The sequence below is a fragment of the Lissotriton helveticus genome, chromosome 10 (assembly GCF_964261635.1).
Source record: "Lissotriton helveticus chromosome 10, aLisHel1.1, whole genome shotgun sequence".
Classification (NCBI taxonomy): domain Eukaryota; kingdom Metazoa; phylum Chordata; class Amphibia; order Caudata; family Salamandridae; genus Lissotriton; species Lissotriton helveticus.
Genome location: NC_136071.1, coordinates 172,060,481 through 172,079,298, shown reverse-complemented (window position 1 = coordinate 172,079,298; position 18,818 = coordinate 172,060,481). Strand labels below are relative to the sequence as shown.

At 41.1% G+C, this 18,818-nt stretch overlaps 1 protein-coding gene across 1 annotated transcript in view; it reads right to left on the bottom strand.

Annotated features, from left to right (window-relative positions):
- The window catches only part of WIPI2 (WD repeat domain, phosphoinositide interacting 2), a 171,389-nt gene that overhangs the window by 121,363 nt on the left and 31,208 nt on the right, over positions 1 to 18,818 (bottom strand). Inside the window, exons 3-6 of the mRNA XM_078665016.1 lie at positions 7,660 to 7,829; positions 3,042 to 3,138; positions 2,590 to 2,687; positions 1,874 to 1,966 (exon numbers count right to left, since the gene is read on the bottom strand). Coding sequence (XP_078521142.1) covers positions 1,874 to 1,966; positions 2,590 to 2,687; positions 3,042 to 3,138; positions 7,660 to 7,829 — 458 coding nt within the window. The remainder of the gene's footprint in view (positions 1 to 1,873; positions 1,967 to 2,589; positions 2,688 to 3,041; positions 3,139 to 7,659; positions 7,830 to 18,818) is intronic.

Below are 18,818 nucleotides of genomic sequence, written 5' to 3'. Positions count from 1 at the left end.
CGACCTTAAAAAACCCCATATGCGATTTACCTATGTACAAATTTGCAATGGAGTGGTTTCATTATATTTTGTGCCTGCCTTACTGATGTACAAGTATGCAGACTTATTTTCTTGCCTTGTTCACATTTTCCTCCGTTTTGTTTTTGTCTTGTATGTTAAGGGTCACGGCTGTGCCCGCTTGACATTTTTTCAAAAAGGAAAATTTTCTATCTATGCACTCATTGACAAATAAACCCTGTCCAAACGGGCAGAAGACATATTACTTATTGAGTATATGATTACTATTTTTCTGTGTATACTAATTTCGTATAGGGACCATTGTTCTTTATAATATGTAAATGCCCAAGGTCCCTATAAATATACCTTAAGGGTTCCCTTGTTTTGTTAAAACGTTATATTCAATACAGGCATATTAAGAAAATAAAAGAAATGTCAGAAAGATCAAATCTATACTTATAATATGTCCTCATAAATGATGAAGAAACCGTTTCCCAGTTAGTAGGGGACCGAAGATAACTTCATAAGGAGAGCAGGCAAGCAGTCCCTTAAATGAGTATAGGTAAATGTGTGTGTGGCCCCGTCAACAAAATATGCTGCTACCACTGTCAGCCTCCACACAGCCTGAGAGGAAAGTAGACACTTTAAAAAAACTTTTAGACACTTTTTGCTCAACCAGATTTCAAGTGGCAGGACTAGGGATTAGCCATTAAAATTGTTCAGCTGAAACTCCACTGACAAAGAATACTATTAAAACCTCATAGCCAGTATACTTGGATACTTGCGAGAAACAAATATTAGAAGCCCACCTTAAAGCAAATTAAAAAAAAAGTATGCTGTCAGGCATACTGAAGAGTGGAAACTACCGGTTGCCCAAGCCAGCACCATTCTCTGCTACACCTTGCCCACAAGAAACGAGGTAACAAAATATTCAACTATTAAAATACATAACTACCTACAATCGGACCCAGAAGAGGATCTCCAGAATTAGAAGCCCCCAAGTGCAAACAGAACGTGGAAGCAGCAGCAAAATGTAAAGCTGCAGTAAAGTGTGCGAGGGTTGTGGTTGAACTGGTTGGACAGTGGCAAATTGGAAACACTTGATACTGCATGTGCTAGCCTGAATGGAGGCATATTGTCGTGTGGGAGGGAGAGAGTAGCAATGTGAGAGTGTAGTGAGTAAGAATGTAAGAGAATGTGTGGTGAAAAAGAGTGCAGGAGAATAAAATGAGAGCAAAACAACAAGAGTAGCAGATCATCCTTCACTGCTGCAGGCTTGTGTGTGCACAACAGAAGAGATGGTGAGGCATGTGAATTCCTGGAGCTTGATAAAACATTTACATTACTTACTAGTCAAAAAATGAAATTCTAAATGCTGGTCTTATCCAGACTGGACTTATTTGTAGAATAAGCTGGCCCAAATAAGGCAAGGGATGGGGATTTTTAAGGATCAATTCGCCAACCTAAAAAATGTTCTTTATCCAGTGTCCCGAGAGTTGGGTTCATCAAATGTATAAAGAACTGTCTTGCTAGATGATTTTAAAATATACATGTTAGGTATTTGTTTTTTAAACATTAAACAGCAGCCCCTTTCCTAATTCAGGTGGAATAAGCTGTTGGATGGCAACATAAGATAAACACCACAATACAACTGAAAATGTTTCAACTAGTATAGACCTCCCTTGAAAACATAGAAATATCCAATTACTAAGCAGAAACATCTGAACCAGTTATAAAAATTAAAACAAAGGATACAGGGGCAAATATTTCTTTACACACCAAATGCAAATCCCACAAAAAGTAAAAAGAAGAAAATCTAATTCAAAATATTAACTTCAATGGAGAAAAATTAGCTGATCTTTCTCAAGTTACCTACCTTTTCTGAGGCCGTGGCAAGCTTCGTGCCACTTGCATCAAATGCCAGTGCAGCTAAGGGACTGTCATGAGCTGGAATCATGTTGGCAGCTCGCTGAAAAACAACAAAAAAAACACTTTGGCACAATCAGCTAGCACTGCTTTTATAATAATATGTGAAGTAATACCACATAGGGAAGTGTCAAAGATTTAAATAGCTAATTCTTAAGATACTGAGTATATAATCCGCCATAATCACCAGATTTTCACACGCTTCTCTGCCTCTGTACCAGTGTAAAGACATTCAATACTTATGTTTGTTCACGAGAGCAGCTTTTTTTTGCAAAACAAGACTTAATGATTGCTCAGTAAATATTTCCCAATGCGGAGATGCAAAGAACTCAGAAGAAGAGGGATGAGAGTGTATTACAAAAGTTTTGATTTCAGGTAAATTTGGTTTGTGAGCAAGGCTCACATTTGAGTCTATACTGATAGAAGACACAACGCACTTGTTATAAGGTGCAAATCTTCTTTTTAAGAGCGTATGCAGGCATGTTCTCTATTTAATACAAGACCCAGATACTTCTGGATTTGAACAAGCGAGCAACAGGCTTAGATTTCTGCCTCTACGTCACTGTAACCTATTACCTATATACGGTAATAGCCTACATTTTACCGTCAGTAATATATATTTTATTCACAAAGGCAAAAAAGTGAAGATGTGAAAGTAATCCTCACCAGATTGATGGTGTCAAACACCTGGACCTCTCCAATGGTGGCACTCCCAGGATAAGCCAGATAGCAGTTGTCACCGTTTATAGAAAGTGCACACAATCCTGTGGGGGACCAGAAAACCCAAAGACTTCAAATTCAGACAAAGACTCAGCATAAAGTATGTTATTGTTAGTAATACTTAAGGAGTTAATATAACTATGTAAAATATTCTATCACAACATATATAATAATATGCCTTAATTCAGGCAATGTTCTAAACCATGCAGCAAGATTAAACTCTAATTAAAAGGCATCTAAAATTGTTTATGGAACATGGTCCAGGTGACTCATTAACAAAGACAGAGTTTGGATCATAAGGTACATGTTCCACGTCACTAAGTCATTTATCTACACTTCTGGATGAAGGGAAGAAGAATGATTCCATTAGAATTTATGCAGTAAATAGGTGACCTTACCTGTTGGGTTTGGGGGAGTCTCCCGAATAGTGTGCAGCACTTTCATGTCTCGTATGTTGTGTATGTAGAGAGATTCTTCCAAGCATACTATCAATCTCTAAAATGTAATTGAAATAATACAAACATTTAAGATTAAAATGATCTCCCAAAACACCAAATGACTAGTCATGAGCTTTCTAAAACTCAACTCAAAGCGCAGAGATAAATAAGTGAGGCACCTTTCCGACAGCAACAGGTGCACAGCACTGCCCCACAAAAAAGTGTAGTTATGTTTTGTAACAGGATACTGATCTTCAAGAAATAAGTCTAAAATATCCCTATCTCTGTGTCACCCAGATGTTGTTAGCTAGGCTTGAACTACCTACTTCTGTTATTTAACTTCGGATTTAGGATTCTGCACCCAAATGAAACTGAACTTCATGCAATGCTGATTTCGATCTGAAAGAGAGACTTGCCTGTAATGTATCTATCTATTTAAGAATGCACTACTAAACAAGCAATTTTTTCAAAAGATTTTTTGGGTATCTTAGTGTAAGTGACAAAATGGATGCCACACACAATCAGTACCATGAGACCGTAGTAACTAGACTGAATGTATTCCCTACTGCATGAAATAATGCAGGTATTACTTTTCTTTAAAGGTGATCTTTATTTTATAGTACCAGACTGACCTCTCTTGTGCACTTCTTAGTGAATTTCCAACCGTATTTCTTTCCACCGTCTGGTAAGAAGCTTTTGAAATAACTGTTCAAGTCTAGACCACGCCCCTGGTCTCCTCCGGTGTCTCAATACCCTGTGCTCCACGTCATGCTCCCTGCAGTACAGGGACTTATCCCACCAAGCCAATAAGGATTTGGGTTTGAAGGGGCCCAGTCCGCTTGACAGAGCAACGTGTTGCGAGAGCACTGATAAAACCGGAGGTATACTACAAAGATTTAAACAAGTGAGGCGCCCAGGGCTTTGACATTGGTTCATGGAAGTATGTGAAAAGATGCAGTCCAGAACAAAGGAACCCAGGTGACATGTGGCTCTGGCATGGACACTGGAATGAAGGGAACACATGACACTTCACCAAAAACAACTCCTGGGAAGCAGCTCCTAGTAGTTCCCTCTTTGGCCAGGTTTCTGTAAATACTGGCCACATAGCCCATTCCTAGGCTTTAGTGTTTTTGGAAAAAGGACAAAGACATACAAATTTGGTTCAAGAAGCTCACATTAGCCTTGATTCAAACCTTTTCTACGAGCCACCAGTTCATGACTTATTTGATGGTCAGCCACCTGATTACCATGAAGGCCATTTTGCTAGGAAGGTGCGTTCCACTCAGGTACGATAGGGTTTTCTCTACTCCTTCATCTAAGTGGAATATGAACAGCATCAAGTGCTAAGTCTGAAGCCTCATAAAAAATGGATTCGTTAGATGCTGTAAATTTGGACTGACTGCTCTGTCTAGTTCATACAGTAAACCGGTTTCTTTTGCAGAACTGCGTACATAATGGCAGCCTCTCAGGTTAAAATATGCAGGGAAAATCTGCAATTGTGTCCAACCATACAAAACATGTCCTACCAACACTATAGGTTTTAATATACAGTAACAATACACCCTTGAAGGCTTATTGACTTTAACAAATGCTTTACAAAATCAATTTGCCAGGCCTACTGCCTTTATTGTAAAATGTCATAATAAACAATCAAGGCTTATAGCCTTTATCACTGGTTTGTCACAATAACCAACTCAGGCCTCGTGTGTTGGTCATAAGCCCTCCCACAAGCCGACCATCAGGTATACGGTAATATTAGAAAGATGTGCAAAATTACAGCGGTCAACAATATGAAAGGACTACGATTCTGCAAATATTCTGTCCCCATGATTTGTTCGGGTGAATCACCAAAACCCTTGCCAACAACAGAAATCTCCAAATTCAGTGTGACAAAATGCTTGCCTACAAGCTTCTGCACAGAGCAATAACAGACCTTTCATAAAAAAATATTGCCTTTAACACATACTTTTCACAATAAGTACTCTGTAGTCAGGATACTCAGATGCCCAAGGGTTATAGGGCACAGAACACGATTATAGCACCAATGCAGGTGAAAATGTGACACCTATTAGAATAGGTGGTCCTACTACATGGTCAAAGAAATAAAATGGAGTTCACATATCATCTTTCCCTATACTCTACCTTAAATTAAAAATGTCAGAGGCTTTACTGGTTCGTTACACAAAGGATCAGATTAACGAACTACTGGATAATTCATCGCTGCTCAGGAGTCACCCTGAAAGCACAAAACACTAGCAAGTCTGAAAAGTTAGAAACGTTAAAGACTAAAGAAAATCAAATAAAGAATCACTTCCATGCCCACGTTCCACTATAACAGCTAGAATATAATATTATTCCATGAAACTCGCAGGAAAAAATGTGGCTGTCATTTTCATTGATGACTAACAAAATCATACAAAATTCAGTGAAGTAGGCACTAAAGGATCGAGACTGGCTTCCACCATAAAAAAATGAGCGAATACAAACTAAAGACTAAGAAAAATTGGAAAAAATAAATGTTGGACAATGGCAATATAAAAAAGAAAGGAAGGAAACCACTTTTTCAGTGGAATCATACAAGTTCTGCCCAATCAAAACATGTACACCTATCCAGAAAAATATAGGCAAAGCCAAAGACCCTTGCTATAGTACTCGAGAAAGCTCATTTTTTTAAAAATTGATAACATAATGTCTCACGACAGCTGCATTTCAAGCCATGCCTAAAATGAATTGTGAGATAGGGATTAATAGCCTGTTCGTGAGCATATGGATCCTAATCAAAATCTTCTTGCTTGTTTAAATGTATTTTTGTTCTGTTTTAAGTTGATAGGGCTGAGTTGTTACGTTAGCTCTCTCAGAACTACAGTATGGGCCTCGTCACTCATCTTGAAGCTTAATGGTAGAGGTGAATGTATGGCAGCACAAGTTCTTAGTCTCTCAGATAAAAAGTGAACAGTAATGCCCATTTGTCAGTTTGCAATATCTTTCTAGCCTCTTTATCAATGCTCGAACTTTAGCCACTTAGTTACACAGTCATTGAGAGAAGAACAGAAGTTTTCTACCGGACCATAATCCCGTGGAAGGCAAAACAAAATGGTTCAGACAGCCATGATTCTGACAAAGAACGCAATGTCTTCATGACTACCAGCCTACCATGGAGTAGGTCGATGCTGCCTTTGAGTTAAATTTAATCTAGATTACAATTTAGCTCCACAATGCTTTTAAAACATTACCAATTTTCATTGCTTGAAATTATTATGCGGTCATTATTTCTTCATTTCAAGAAAAAGTCAATTGAAGCAACTGCATTTTTACTTTTAAAAACTCCAACATGAGACCACTCCTACACAGTAGGTTTTTTAACTATTAGCAAGGCATTGACAGATCAGATGTAAACATATCTTGAAAGTCATAATCTTCTTGACCTTAAACTGTTGGAATTCCAGGCAGCACACTGAAGAGACCCTACTGCTTGGCATGGTTCATAACGTTCTCCACTCCAATTATTACGGTCAGGTTTTATCATGGGAAAAAACTTGTTAAAATGGGACCAGAGGTATTGATCCTTTGTGTGGGATATTCCAGAAGTCATCACTTTCACAGTTTTCTTTAAAATCTACTTTAAGCTTCTGCTCCACCTTATACGACATTATGGTCTTTTTTCATTCAAAAGGAGTCAACACTCCGAAAATAGTGAAAAGAGAGGAGTCAGTAGACAATCATGCGGACAAAAAGTCATGAAAATATCTTTACATTGTGCCCGTTTTAATCAAGAAATTACACCCAAATTAGAAAAAATGGTTTTCGTGTCGAATTAGATGACATTAGTTCTATTTGTGTATGGGTGTAAATGATCCTGAAAGAATCCAGTTTAATTCTAATTTTGATTATGAAATGCTCTCACTGGAGCAATACTAAACTGAAAATTTCACAATTAGAGCAAGCATGGCCCTAGGAGTGGTCTTCAGTCTCCATCCACAAAACCATCTTTAACCGGTGAGCTTACTATGTACGATTCAAAACCCTGTGTGTCATCTTTAAATGAAGGCACGGACTAGCCTCAAAATATCTACAGAAATTATCTGGTGCACGAAAATTTAAATATTCCTTTAATATAATTATAAAAATCAAACTTTGAATCTTCCGTTTAAACGTCGTACAATAGAAGGACAAATACCTACATTTCTTTGCAAGCCAAACTCTGGAACAAGAGAAAGATTGAGAATATGAGAGAAAGTGAGAGCGAGCAAAAGAGTAGGAGTGTGAGTGAGCGAGTGCGTGTCTCAAACTGTCTGTGTGATGCAAAATGACACTTGGGTGGAAACTGATTTAAGAAAATTAAGAAAAAATAAGGAGAATGATTAAGATGTAAAAATGGCATCTACTTAGTCTTCACCTGTTTTTGCAATTACAGTTCTCAAAGTACAGCTGGTAGTAGTTTTGCAGTCTAAACAATGACATCTAAATTCTTGTATCTTGTTCAGGTGTGTTTACCTTTTTGACTGTTGTATCATAGGATCACAGAACTTTGAATGCTTTTGGCCCAAATACTTAATTGATTTCGAAAATAATTACTCACCTGCCGGTTAAGTTTTACTGCCAGGATTGTGTTGGAGTAGCTGTAATTACAGATTTCCGTCCCCTTTTTAAAGTGACAGACTTTCAGTTTACGGGGAGCTTTGAGGCTCACAATAGCTACCAGGCTACTGGAGAAAAGCCTCTCCACAATGCACACATCTTCAGTGTCATCTGCAAAGATAACAAGAGTGACATTAGGTCACCAATTTAGCATAATACTCGGGTTTCATTTGAGTACACGTGTGTGTGTGTGTACATATATATACAAACACACACAATTCTGCATAGGCTACTATAACAATTTTGCTTTAAGTATGTTGTTTATAATAACAATTTTTCATACATAAGCAAGTATGGCCAAAGTATGTTTTTATATAGTTTTACATGCACAAATATTCATGAGTAGAAACTAACTCCGTCATGTGAACAATAATGCACATATAAAATAGCAATGAAAGAGCTTTCAACAAAAAATTAAGCACATAGCTGTTCTGCTTCTCTCCGAGTTATACTGACTTCCAAGCATGGATGAAATGCAGAGAAAAGGTCTATTACACTTGGGCATTTTTCATCATCAACTCCTTTGCTATTTTAGGTGAAGGCTGTCTATCTACTACCCAGATGTTCAGATCTCTACAGTTTGCTCAAACATTAGTTTTTTCCTCCATCCTTGCGTGCCAGAGCCACAGGCCACTCAGATTAATCTATCTCTTCAATCATTCCAAGCTTTAACAATTTGTTCCATTATCATATGTGGAACTTTCCTGGGAGTATGGACTATGGGTTTTGCTCCCTCCTTTAACATAGTTCTGTGCTCAAAACCTTTCAGCAAATGGAAGAGGACGAGGAGTTTGGTGGTGGTGGATGTGTAAGAGTCATCTAGACAAAAAGTTTTTTTTCTCCACGCCTTGTCATCCACTAGTGTATAAGGAAGGAGACCATACATCTGCTATAACCATTATTTCTCTGCCTCCTACCATGATCTTACACTCCAGCATGTTATCCTTTCCTTTGTCACACTCACTCTGCAGACTAGGAATATCCAACACTCTGAAAACTATTTTGCTTAAATTCTCATGGCGGTCTTCTACTTGACGTTTGCTTTTGTATTCATGTCCTTCCATATGGACTATACCCTTCCCCAAACATTCATATTGTCCATTTCACCCACACTACCTTCAAGTTGACTTTCCAAATAACTTGCATTGTTCTCAGTGTGTGAAATACTTCCACATCTGCAGCACTTCATTCTTACAAACTTCTAATTTTTTTTGTTCAGCAATACCGCTTTTCACCTTAAATGATCACCCTGTGATATCCTTTAGTTTAGCTAAAACTATTTTCTTTTCATGACTGAAGTGGTTTCCATTACATTCTATGATGAATATGGCTTCTTTCAAAGCTGGATTCCTCACAATAGCTTCTCGTTAACTTACAATGCACTAGTTGATCTCTAATCAACGAATCAGCCCTGGTTCGAAACTCAAGTTCTTGCCTAGTCCTCAAAGAGACTATACAGTTCCCCATCTTCTCTGTTTTATCTTGCTGACATGCTAATAATGTATGCCATTCACACATTCTCACAAGGTTTTCGAATAAATCTCTAGGTTCTGCCTCTGAATTTCTTTCAGGTATCACATCTAAAATGTCACCTTTCTGCCTTGCATGCCCAAATTGATCAAGGGCACTTCTTGTTTTCTCATAACTACAAGGGAAGAATCAAACTTCTTCCACCTTGACCCGGGGAAACATGGGTTTACCTGCCTTAGATCAAAACATTGGTGTTTGTTATATTCTTGCAACTGCAATATTTATGTAAGCATTCTACTAATAAGTATTCAAGCAACAAACTAAAATAAAGAACAGAAGAAGCCAAAAAAACAAACTGAAATAATAGGCTAGCATAAATAACCAATCCGCAATCTGTCAGTTGTTGTTAGTCATTAATACAAGTGTAGGACAAACAGATCCCACAACCAGTTTGGCTTCTTTTCTGAAAGAGTACCTTTGCTCTGAGCTAGGAATGCTTCAGCTCAAAGGGCTCTTCAGTAACTGTACCAAAGAGACTTACTATTATAGTTGTCCAACAGCCACCTGCAATGACAAAATATATGCTTCACGCACTCTGTTGCACTACAGGTGTGTTCAGAGATCTTCCTCTCTGATATCCTTCAGTTTAGCCACAACTGAAACTTTTTACTCTTCATGTCTCATTTCCTTGGCTCAGTTCCATGTGTCTTCAATTCCTTCTGTGAGGGGATATGGCTTCTTTCAAATCTGGATTCCTCACCAACAGTTTTTCTTGAACTTACAAATGTTGGTGCAAGTGAACTGGTTCCATGTTTTGAATCTAATGTGTTTCAGGTTCTTCCTATATGGCTGCCATGAGTGAGCCATGCTGGTTCAGGTAATGTGTTGACGTTTCTGGGAAAGCCCTTTCTCCATTTTGTCGCAGTCATGCCACACTATTTGAACCTTGCATTAAACTAGTCCCTTGAACATACAGTAATTTTGCAATGTTCTAAGCTGCAGTTCTAGGACTACAAAAAAGATACTCATATAAAAAAGTTCTGTTATTGTACGGCAACATATGCCTTGATCGTGCTCTCACTGGGTGCTGCAAAAATAAAAAATCTGGTTTCCAGCACAGGTGATTTTTTTCAGATGCTCTGTCAGGCAGTGGCAGAATTTGGTGGCTGTTCCTGCCCTCTGCTCAGGATCTTAAATTTGTTGACAAAATGTGTTCTTTTCACATGAAAAATACTCATGAACGGATGTAATGATCCTCTTTAATGATAAGTCCAATAGCAACCAAACCGAACTAACAGTTAAGCTACTTTTTCATTTGTGTCTCAACATTCCCCATTCTATTAGAACCTGCCTATTTAACGTTCTTTAATAAACATAAACAAAACTTAACCACAGCATGGATCTTACTCACAAATTTTCAAGAAGATTAGCCCAGACAGAAAATTGCCAGTAGATGTTTAAATTAGTTAAATAACTTAATACTGGCCCTTCTGTAGAAACAATTGTACTGCATGCATTACTCAATTGAAAAGCTACTAGAGTTCAAGGACTAAGTTGCAAGATCAGCTCTCATAATAAAGGATTTCCCTTTCCAGAATTGAACATTGGAAACTGTCAGCAACAAAGCTATTGGGATTATTTTCACTCAAGTACAGTGGCACAAATTAATTACATCTGGATCCCCGTCGGTCCCTTGACTTATCTGTGGAAAAAAAATTATTTCACAACCAGGGCCTTGCCTTTGGATAAGACATTACGTCAAGATGAGTCCCTGGCCAGATTAAACACCAGCGTTAAAACCTTTACTTGAAGAGGAATGTGATTATGTGCGGCTGCTCCTGCACTGGCATCAGATCCCATTCCTGGATTCTGATTCTGGTGTTCGCAATTAGGCCAGCCAGAAGCGCCATAGAGCAGAGAATGCTTGTGGCACTACGGGGTAGATCATGTTGGAATAATTTGGATCAGTGAAGGATGATTGGGATTGGACATCTCGGTGAACTCCTGCAAAGATGGTGGCTGAGCAGGACTAGTGGCCCAGAGCCCACGTCTGTAAAAGCGAGGTGCCTTCGAGCAAGGGGCAGATGGAGGGCCCCAGAGTAAGCCTGGAGGAGTAGATGGTGAGAGTTGAGGCCTCGGAGACCCCTCAATGCGCAGTTGCCTTTAAGATTGGGAAGCCCCCTGCACCCTGGGGCAGATGTGACACTGTAAGCTGTCCTGGAAACAGGGCTGGTGCAGGCAGGAGTCCTTTCGAAGCTGTAGAACAGTGTGGCTGGAGGGGCTTGAAGTGAGACATGGAGAAGCAGTTGGCGGACCACTGAGCCCGTCATTTCGGGGCCTCCTCGCTGGTGCTCCATTCAGGTGGAGGCTTTCCACCCTCCTGAGGATGGCAGAGATGGCTTGTAACAAGAGAGGAAAGGCCAAGTAGGCCTATTGAGAACTTCAATTTAAAAGGGGAGAGAGAGCACCAGTGGAGACAGGACTTTAGGGAGGCAACATTCCTACCTCCCATAACTCCTTCCATTCTGTGGAAAAGTATAAATTCTGTGTTAGCATAAGTGGCAGCCATTTTGTCCGTCACGTCCATTTAGTTTCTGTTGTGTTCATTTTACTCTCTGCTGTTCGCCTTTTCACCAAGCCTGTGTCCTTAACTTTAGCTGACCTCTCTGACATGGTCAATCTGATGTACGTGCTGGGGGGCTGCAGCTGCCTGTGCACCTGGTCTTAGATGTCATCTATTGATTGCTTATTGCCGCCATAAACATTCCTTACTCCCCCTCATCTCCTGACCACCTGGTCACCCATCTGCTCTTGTTTGCCTGTAACTATTTCCATGTTTAAACCCATTCCCTCCAGTTTTCCTTCCCATGTGATTACACTGCAACAAACAGTATATAAGGGAGATGGTCTTTGTATTTAATGTACTTCCTCCCACAACACTTGAGGGTGTTGTTCAGAAGCCGTCCTGCTCATGAGCATTTAATAAACTCGGTTTGCTTTACTTCACTCCAGTGCCGATCTCTCTTTTGTTAGTCTTCGGACCCATAGACGAGAGGGTGACCCTGCACCAGTGTGCCCTCACGGGGGTACATTTCCACAATTCTTCCCCTGTAGGAGTTTATATCCTGCTAGACTCGTGAAGATTCAGGGGGAATGGGGGTAGGGGGGCGAAGAAAGGTTGTGCACACATTCGTGGCATGAGGTCAACTCAGAACTCTGGACGAAGATCCTGGGGCTTAGCCTGCACGCCCGGAGCGGAGGCAGGACGCCCTAGTATACATTAAGGACATGGGAGCATGGTGCCTCGCTGTAACAAGAGCTTTGAAACCCCAGTCTGGGAGGTCGCCAGATATGCTGGGCTCTGATTGGGGACCCCGCTGGTGAGTGTGTGCCAAGGCTGTGTGACCCCGAGTGTTATTCATCACAGTCCTTTTCTTGGATTAAAACACTGAGAGAAGTTCAAACTGCTCTAAATACTCTTGGTTAGTGGCCCTTAAGCACCCACCGCAGCGATCTACTTCAGCCCCAGTTACTGGTGTGGCAGGGGTGGCACCAGAGACATATATATGACCCGAATATGGGATGAAGAGACTGGTCCCCATCATGCAGAGACATAGCCTGAGAATTGGACATAACAGACGAGTGGAATCCTAAAATTAGTGTACGGATCAAATGACGTTTGACCTGACTGCTCGTGCCACCGACAGGCGTTTGGCCTGTCAGGTTGCATTAGCGAAAATCTACAGGGGATGCTCCCCTTCTTCTGAGAGACTACATTTCCACTGCAACTGGGATAATGTTCAAGGACACAGGTCCACGTGGGCAGGGCAAAATGGATAATTTTGCTAAGCCACTCCACTTGCCTGACAAGGTGATCTAGACAATAGATACTAACCATCCACAGTGCTCGGAGGTCGCAGAAGGGATTCACTCAGGAACAGACGGTATTGTGAAAGCAAATGAATTGTCATGACTGGCTTTTTAACTAAATTAGGGGAAGTGGGGTGGACATGTCCCTCCTCAGACAAGATCAATGTAAGACCACGGGCCACGTGAATGAAGTGGAAACACAAGTGATGTAACTGGAATATACAATCAAGAAGCTCTGACAAACTGATGCAGAAATCTTCACCTAGGAAGACGGCAACTAGTTCTGAAAATGTGACGGGCCACTTCCATTCACTTTGGATTATTTTTATAATTGGAGACAAATACTTCTAGGTACGAAGGGTGGGTGGCAGGGACTTGAGGGGTTGTTGAGGAAAGAGTAGTTAGTTTGTTTAACCCCTTCAGTGCTAATGACAAGGGTAACTCGTCATGGAGTTTCCATTGATTTCAATGGAAAGTCAATGGAAGTGCATCAGGTGCCTTAGCAGCCAAGTGGTTAAAGTAGAAGAAGTTTCAACTAAGCCAATAATGCACAGGTACTTATTCAAATTAGTGGTGCCCATGGAAGATATAAAAAATGTACTTGGAATGTGAACGGCTTGCTTGATAAAGTAAGGAGCGGTGATGGCATATGCCAAGCACTTCTCCCCTGAGATTCTGTTATTAGAGGACTACAATTTGTTGTGGAACACATGTGGTTTTCTTTGTCAACATGGCTATTGCCTAGTGTTCTGTGCTGGATTTACCACTGGTCTGCAATTTTGCGGTCTAAATCATTTACTCTGGTAGTCTCCAAGATTAATTTCGATGGAATAGGCAGGTTTGTTATAATCAAAGTTACACTAGAAGGTCCCCATGGACTATTGGCAGTCTGTATGTGCCTCCCACCCTGGTTGGAAGCCCTTTGTAGGCACACACTGAGGCTCTACTTTGATCTCCGATTGGTATGTCAATTCTAGGGTGGGATTTTAATGGAATTATGAATGCGGCCCCTTGATGTAGAAACACCTGCAGTGGCCACAAGATTCCTGTAAATAAACGTGTGAACACGATGGGACTGGGAGATGTGTGCGCAACACCCTCACCTGAGCGAGAGACACAACATGTATTACTCGGCCCCTAAGAATGCCACTCTAGACTAGACTGCCTATTTATCCCATTTCATGAGCTTGATGTGCTAGCTGGCTCCAGTCTGATTATGCACTGGTTGGAATATGGCATAGAAGGACACAAAGTAGCCAGAGGGCTATATGGCACTTTAACACATGGAGGTTGAAGACTAAGACCGTGGGGGGCCAACTTTGTGATACAACTGAGGAGTACTTTGAAATTAGCAGGCTCTCAGAATTGTACCCCTTTGCTACGCCCTTAAATCGGTATTTATAAGCTTGGCCTTCTCTAATGAACGAAGAGTGGAAAGGGACAGGGAACAAGAGATATTGCTACTTGAACAAAGTGTGGCCCAGAGTCATACGGAAGTCTACGACAGACACCTGGAGAAGCTTAGGCACACGCTTACACAAAAATGTATGGATACAGCTACAGTAGCCTGGAAAATATCCAGACACAGAGTATCTCAGTTGGAAAAGAAGGCCGGCAAGCTGCTCTACTGGCTACCTCAAAGAGACCAAGCAGCTCATATTGTCCTGGCACTTTGAAATACAGACAGCCACAGCGTTCCAGACACCTGGGGGATTGCAGACATTTTTGCAGATTATTATTAAGAATTATAACATAGATGACCACCCCCGCCCTCAGAGGCAATACATCCCTTGAATGTAAGCATTAAAACACTTGAAGTGTATAGAGAGTTCCACTCTAATCAGAAGAGGTCCAAAAGGCTATAGTGGAGATTTCCTGAGCAAGGCTGCTGGCCCAAACGTCTAACCTTTTGGGCATTAAAAACACAATCTTACCTGCTGCTCTCACATTTGCTAAAGATTTTTGAGGAAGTAGGCTGTACAGCTCCACTGCTGAGAAATCTACAAGAGGAACCAATATCACTATTCTCATACCTAATAAACAAATGGAAGAATGTGAGTCACTGTGGCCCATTTCATTCCTTAATGGTGAAACCAAGATGCTAGCGAAAACTCTGGGTACAGGGTTGGCCAGGATGATTCAGAAATTAGTGGAAGAGGATCAAAATTGCTTAATGCCCAGCAGAACTACTAGACACTGCCTGCACAAGGTACAAATAGCTTTAAGCCAGAATCTCTCTCCTACATGTTCTGGCTGCAATATTACTCATTGATTATAAGAAGTACTTTGACACCGATCATTAGCTCTTTCTGTTCAAAATGCTCTAAAAAAATGTATCTTGACCAGAGGCTCTTGAGATATGCGAGCATCCTATTTGTGGGTCCGATTACACAGGTGAGAGCCAATGGAGTATTGTCTTCGTCGTTTCCCGGAGTGCGAGGAACCAGGCAGGGTTGTCCCCTCTCTATATTCCTTTTAGCCCTGGCAATTCATCCCTTGGAAAATGTGGATCGGGAGGAATTCTAACATAGATGGCTTCGGATGGCGAAGTGGGAGAGAGGGGAAAGTGTCTCTTTACGCTGGTGATATCCTTCTGTTTTTGCTGAATCCTCTGACCTCTTTACAATGATTAGTTAGAATCTTTGATATCCATGGGGAAGCATCACGTTTGACTATAAACTGGAGAAAATCAACTTACATTTAACTTACTGGGCCTCTGCTGAATCTATCTACTTGTGCAATAGTATAGGGGGCGGCTGATCGGCTTCAATACTTGGGGATCATTAATTTTTACAATATTGCCCTTCTGATGAGTCGTACCTGGGAGGAGCTGGAGAGATGGTCTCTACTACCCATTTAATTCATAGGGAGAGTGGCTTTGTATAAAATGCTCATGCTTCCCCGGTTTTTATACGCTTTGGCGTACTACCCCTTTGTCTTTGCACATGGCTTTTTCTGTGGATTGCACACCTGGCCACAAAATTCCTGTGGGCAGGAAGGCTCCCCACAGTCTTTTTCTGGAAATGCACTATGTCAGTTTACGGTAGGGGGCTGGAGCGCCAGACCTTAAGCTTTATTATTGGGGGCCCTAACTGGTCCCCATAGCAGACTGCCTCTTCGGAGACCGGTTAGATTCTGCCCTTGCACTGGTGTTGGGAGGTTCAGGAGGAGGTTGGGACTCAGCATTTCCTATAAAGTAGCACACTTTGATTATTTTACCACAAATAACTAGAATCCCAGTTCTTTGTTGGCAATATGGCCTAAGACACATCAAATGTTTAAACAAGTTGATTAACCACAAACCACTTTGGGCCAGTACTAAGTTAAAGATGTGACACAAATACCCGGGTATAGGGCATGGGATGTTATAAGGCTATGATGTTTTTGTGGGGGGGGGGGGGGAAGGAGGGGGTGGTCAGGAAGCAGGACCACATTGAGTAATTTGAGCAGCTTAGAGGAGAGTTTGAGCTGCTCAGGCTACAATTTTACAGATATCTGCAACTGAGACATGCACTATCAAAATATAGAAAGAAGCTGAGAGGGGTTCCAGATTCAAATCGATTAAAAGTCAAGCTGGTAATGTAACCTATATGTCTCAAGGGGATATTTCGACTTCATAGCTTATTCATATGCATTATCCCCTGACCAGCTAGTGGGGGACACGTGCTGTCTGAGAGCGAGATGTAGGAGAATTTTGAGACAACAAGTGTCAGGAGCAATACGTGGAAAATGGTTATTCCAAATAAAAGATGAGATGTTTGATTGGAATTTAGTTAAAATGGTATGATCAAAATATAAAGGAATGGTATTAAATAAAAAAGAAATTTTAGGAAGAATGGACATTTTTATAAGGTTAACTCTACCAAGTAATGAGAGGGGCAAATGTGACCATGATTGGAGAAGCTTACGGCACTCTTTGAGAACTGAAGATAGATTTAGTTGGACGAGTTTATTAATATCCTTAACTATCGTCAAGCCTAGATAACGCAGAGAGCTGCCTACTTGCAACTCGGTTACGGCATTCTCATCATTCCATATAAGCATTTCCGTCTTCGCGGCATTAATCTCATAACCCGAAATTTGTCCAAATGCGTTAGCTAGTTTCAAGATTGCCGGAAAAGCAGTGGTGGCCTCTGATGTTAATATAAGTACGTCATCGGCGTATAATGCTACCTTCCTCGGCAAAAAGGTTTAATGGTGGCCTCCTCCCTTAGATGTTGCGCAAAGGGCTCAATGTAAAAATCAAAAAGCAAGGGAGAGAGCGGGCACCCCTGCCGGGTTCCCCTAGAGATGGAAAAAGGGCTCGACAGGTCACCATTAACGAGGAGACAGGCAGATGGATTACTGTACAAGAGGCCTATCACCTTACGGAACCTTTCACCCACACCAAACTTAGTCAAGGCCTCCAACAGGTATCCCCAATTAACCCTGTCGAAAGCCTTGGTTGCATCTAGCGTAAGGGCGGCCAATGGTAGATTATTTGTTGTTGCCATATCTATGGCTCCAATCAAGTCATAAGTTAGTTCGTAGAGTTGTCTCCCTTTCAAGAACCCCTTTTGGTCTAAATGAAGGACCGAAGGGGCGATAGAGGCCAGTCTAGTTGATAAAACTGTGGTAAAGATTTTGTAATCCACATTCAAAATGGAAATTGGCCTATAAGAGCCACAGGTCTCTTTAGGTTTACCAGCTTTTAAAATAAGGGTGATCGAGGCATTATCCCATGATGTCGGAGGGGATACTCCTTCTATAAGGATTTGGTTGAACAAAATCGTGAGGAAGGGAACAATTTCTGGTTCCAGGATTTTATATAATTCGGATGGCAACCCATCCGGTCCGGAAGCCTTCGCTTTCTTACCCTTCCTAATGGCTGATCTCACCTCTTCTTCTGTGATGGGTTTATCCAGATATTGTGATTGCTCCAGTGAAAAAGAGGGTAAAGTAATGTTATTCAACCAGCTCTAAATGGCTTCAGATGTAATAACCTTGTCTTCCTGATATATCTCTTGGAAGAATTCCCTAAAAGCTGTCCTAATTTCATCGTCTGAGGAGTAGATGTTATCTCCTACTTTTATGGATGCTATGTTGTTCCGGACCTGGCCGGCGACGCGATAAGGGTGGTTTAGCGGCACCAGATCTAAAAATGTATGCATGGGCCTTTCAATTGTCCCATTCTCGGATGTTGCTGAAGCTTCCTTCAGGTTCTGGGGTAGGCCTTATGTATGCGGCTATGCTGGATGGGGAAAAAATCAATCGCTCTGGTTTTCTTTTTAAGTTTGGTAATCCTAAGTTCTTTAAAAAAATTAAACTGAAGATTTTACAAGGTCTGGCAAAAACTTGGGCTGAAGTCACGAAATCTATAAAATTAAATTACTTGGGTGAGAAAACACCATTGTGGGGGCTGCCTGAACATCCCACTTGGCTTGATGATACTTTAGTTATCCCTCTCAGACAGGCAGGTCTTGAAGTCTGGGGAGACCTCTTCTTCGAGGGGGACCTACTTTCATGGGAACACTTGCAAGCTAAGGTTGGCCCCAATCTTTCAAGATTTAAATACCTACAAATTCATGGTTGGACTGTGACCTATAAAACCTCTACCGCTAATAGGAACACATTTAAACTTGGAGGGCACAGCCAATTTGTTTCCGACTTAGTACTCTGTGAGCCAGTAAAAAAGGAAGTATCCAAATGGTATAACTTTATTCTGGAGGAGTCGGATGGAGACTTTATTCTACCAGAATCAACATGGGGCTCCGTTGTGAT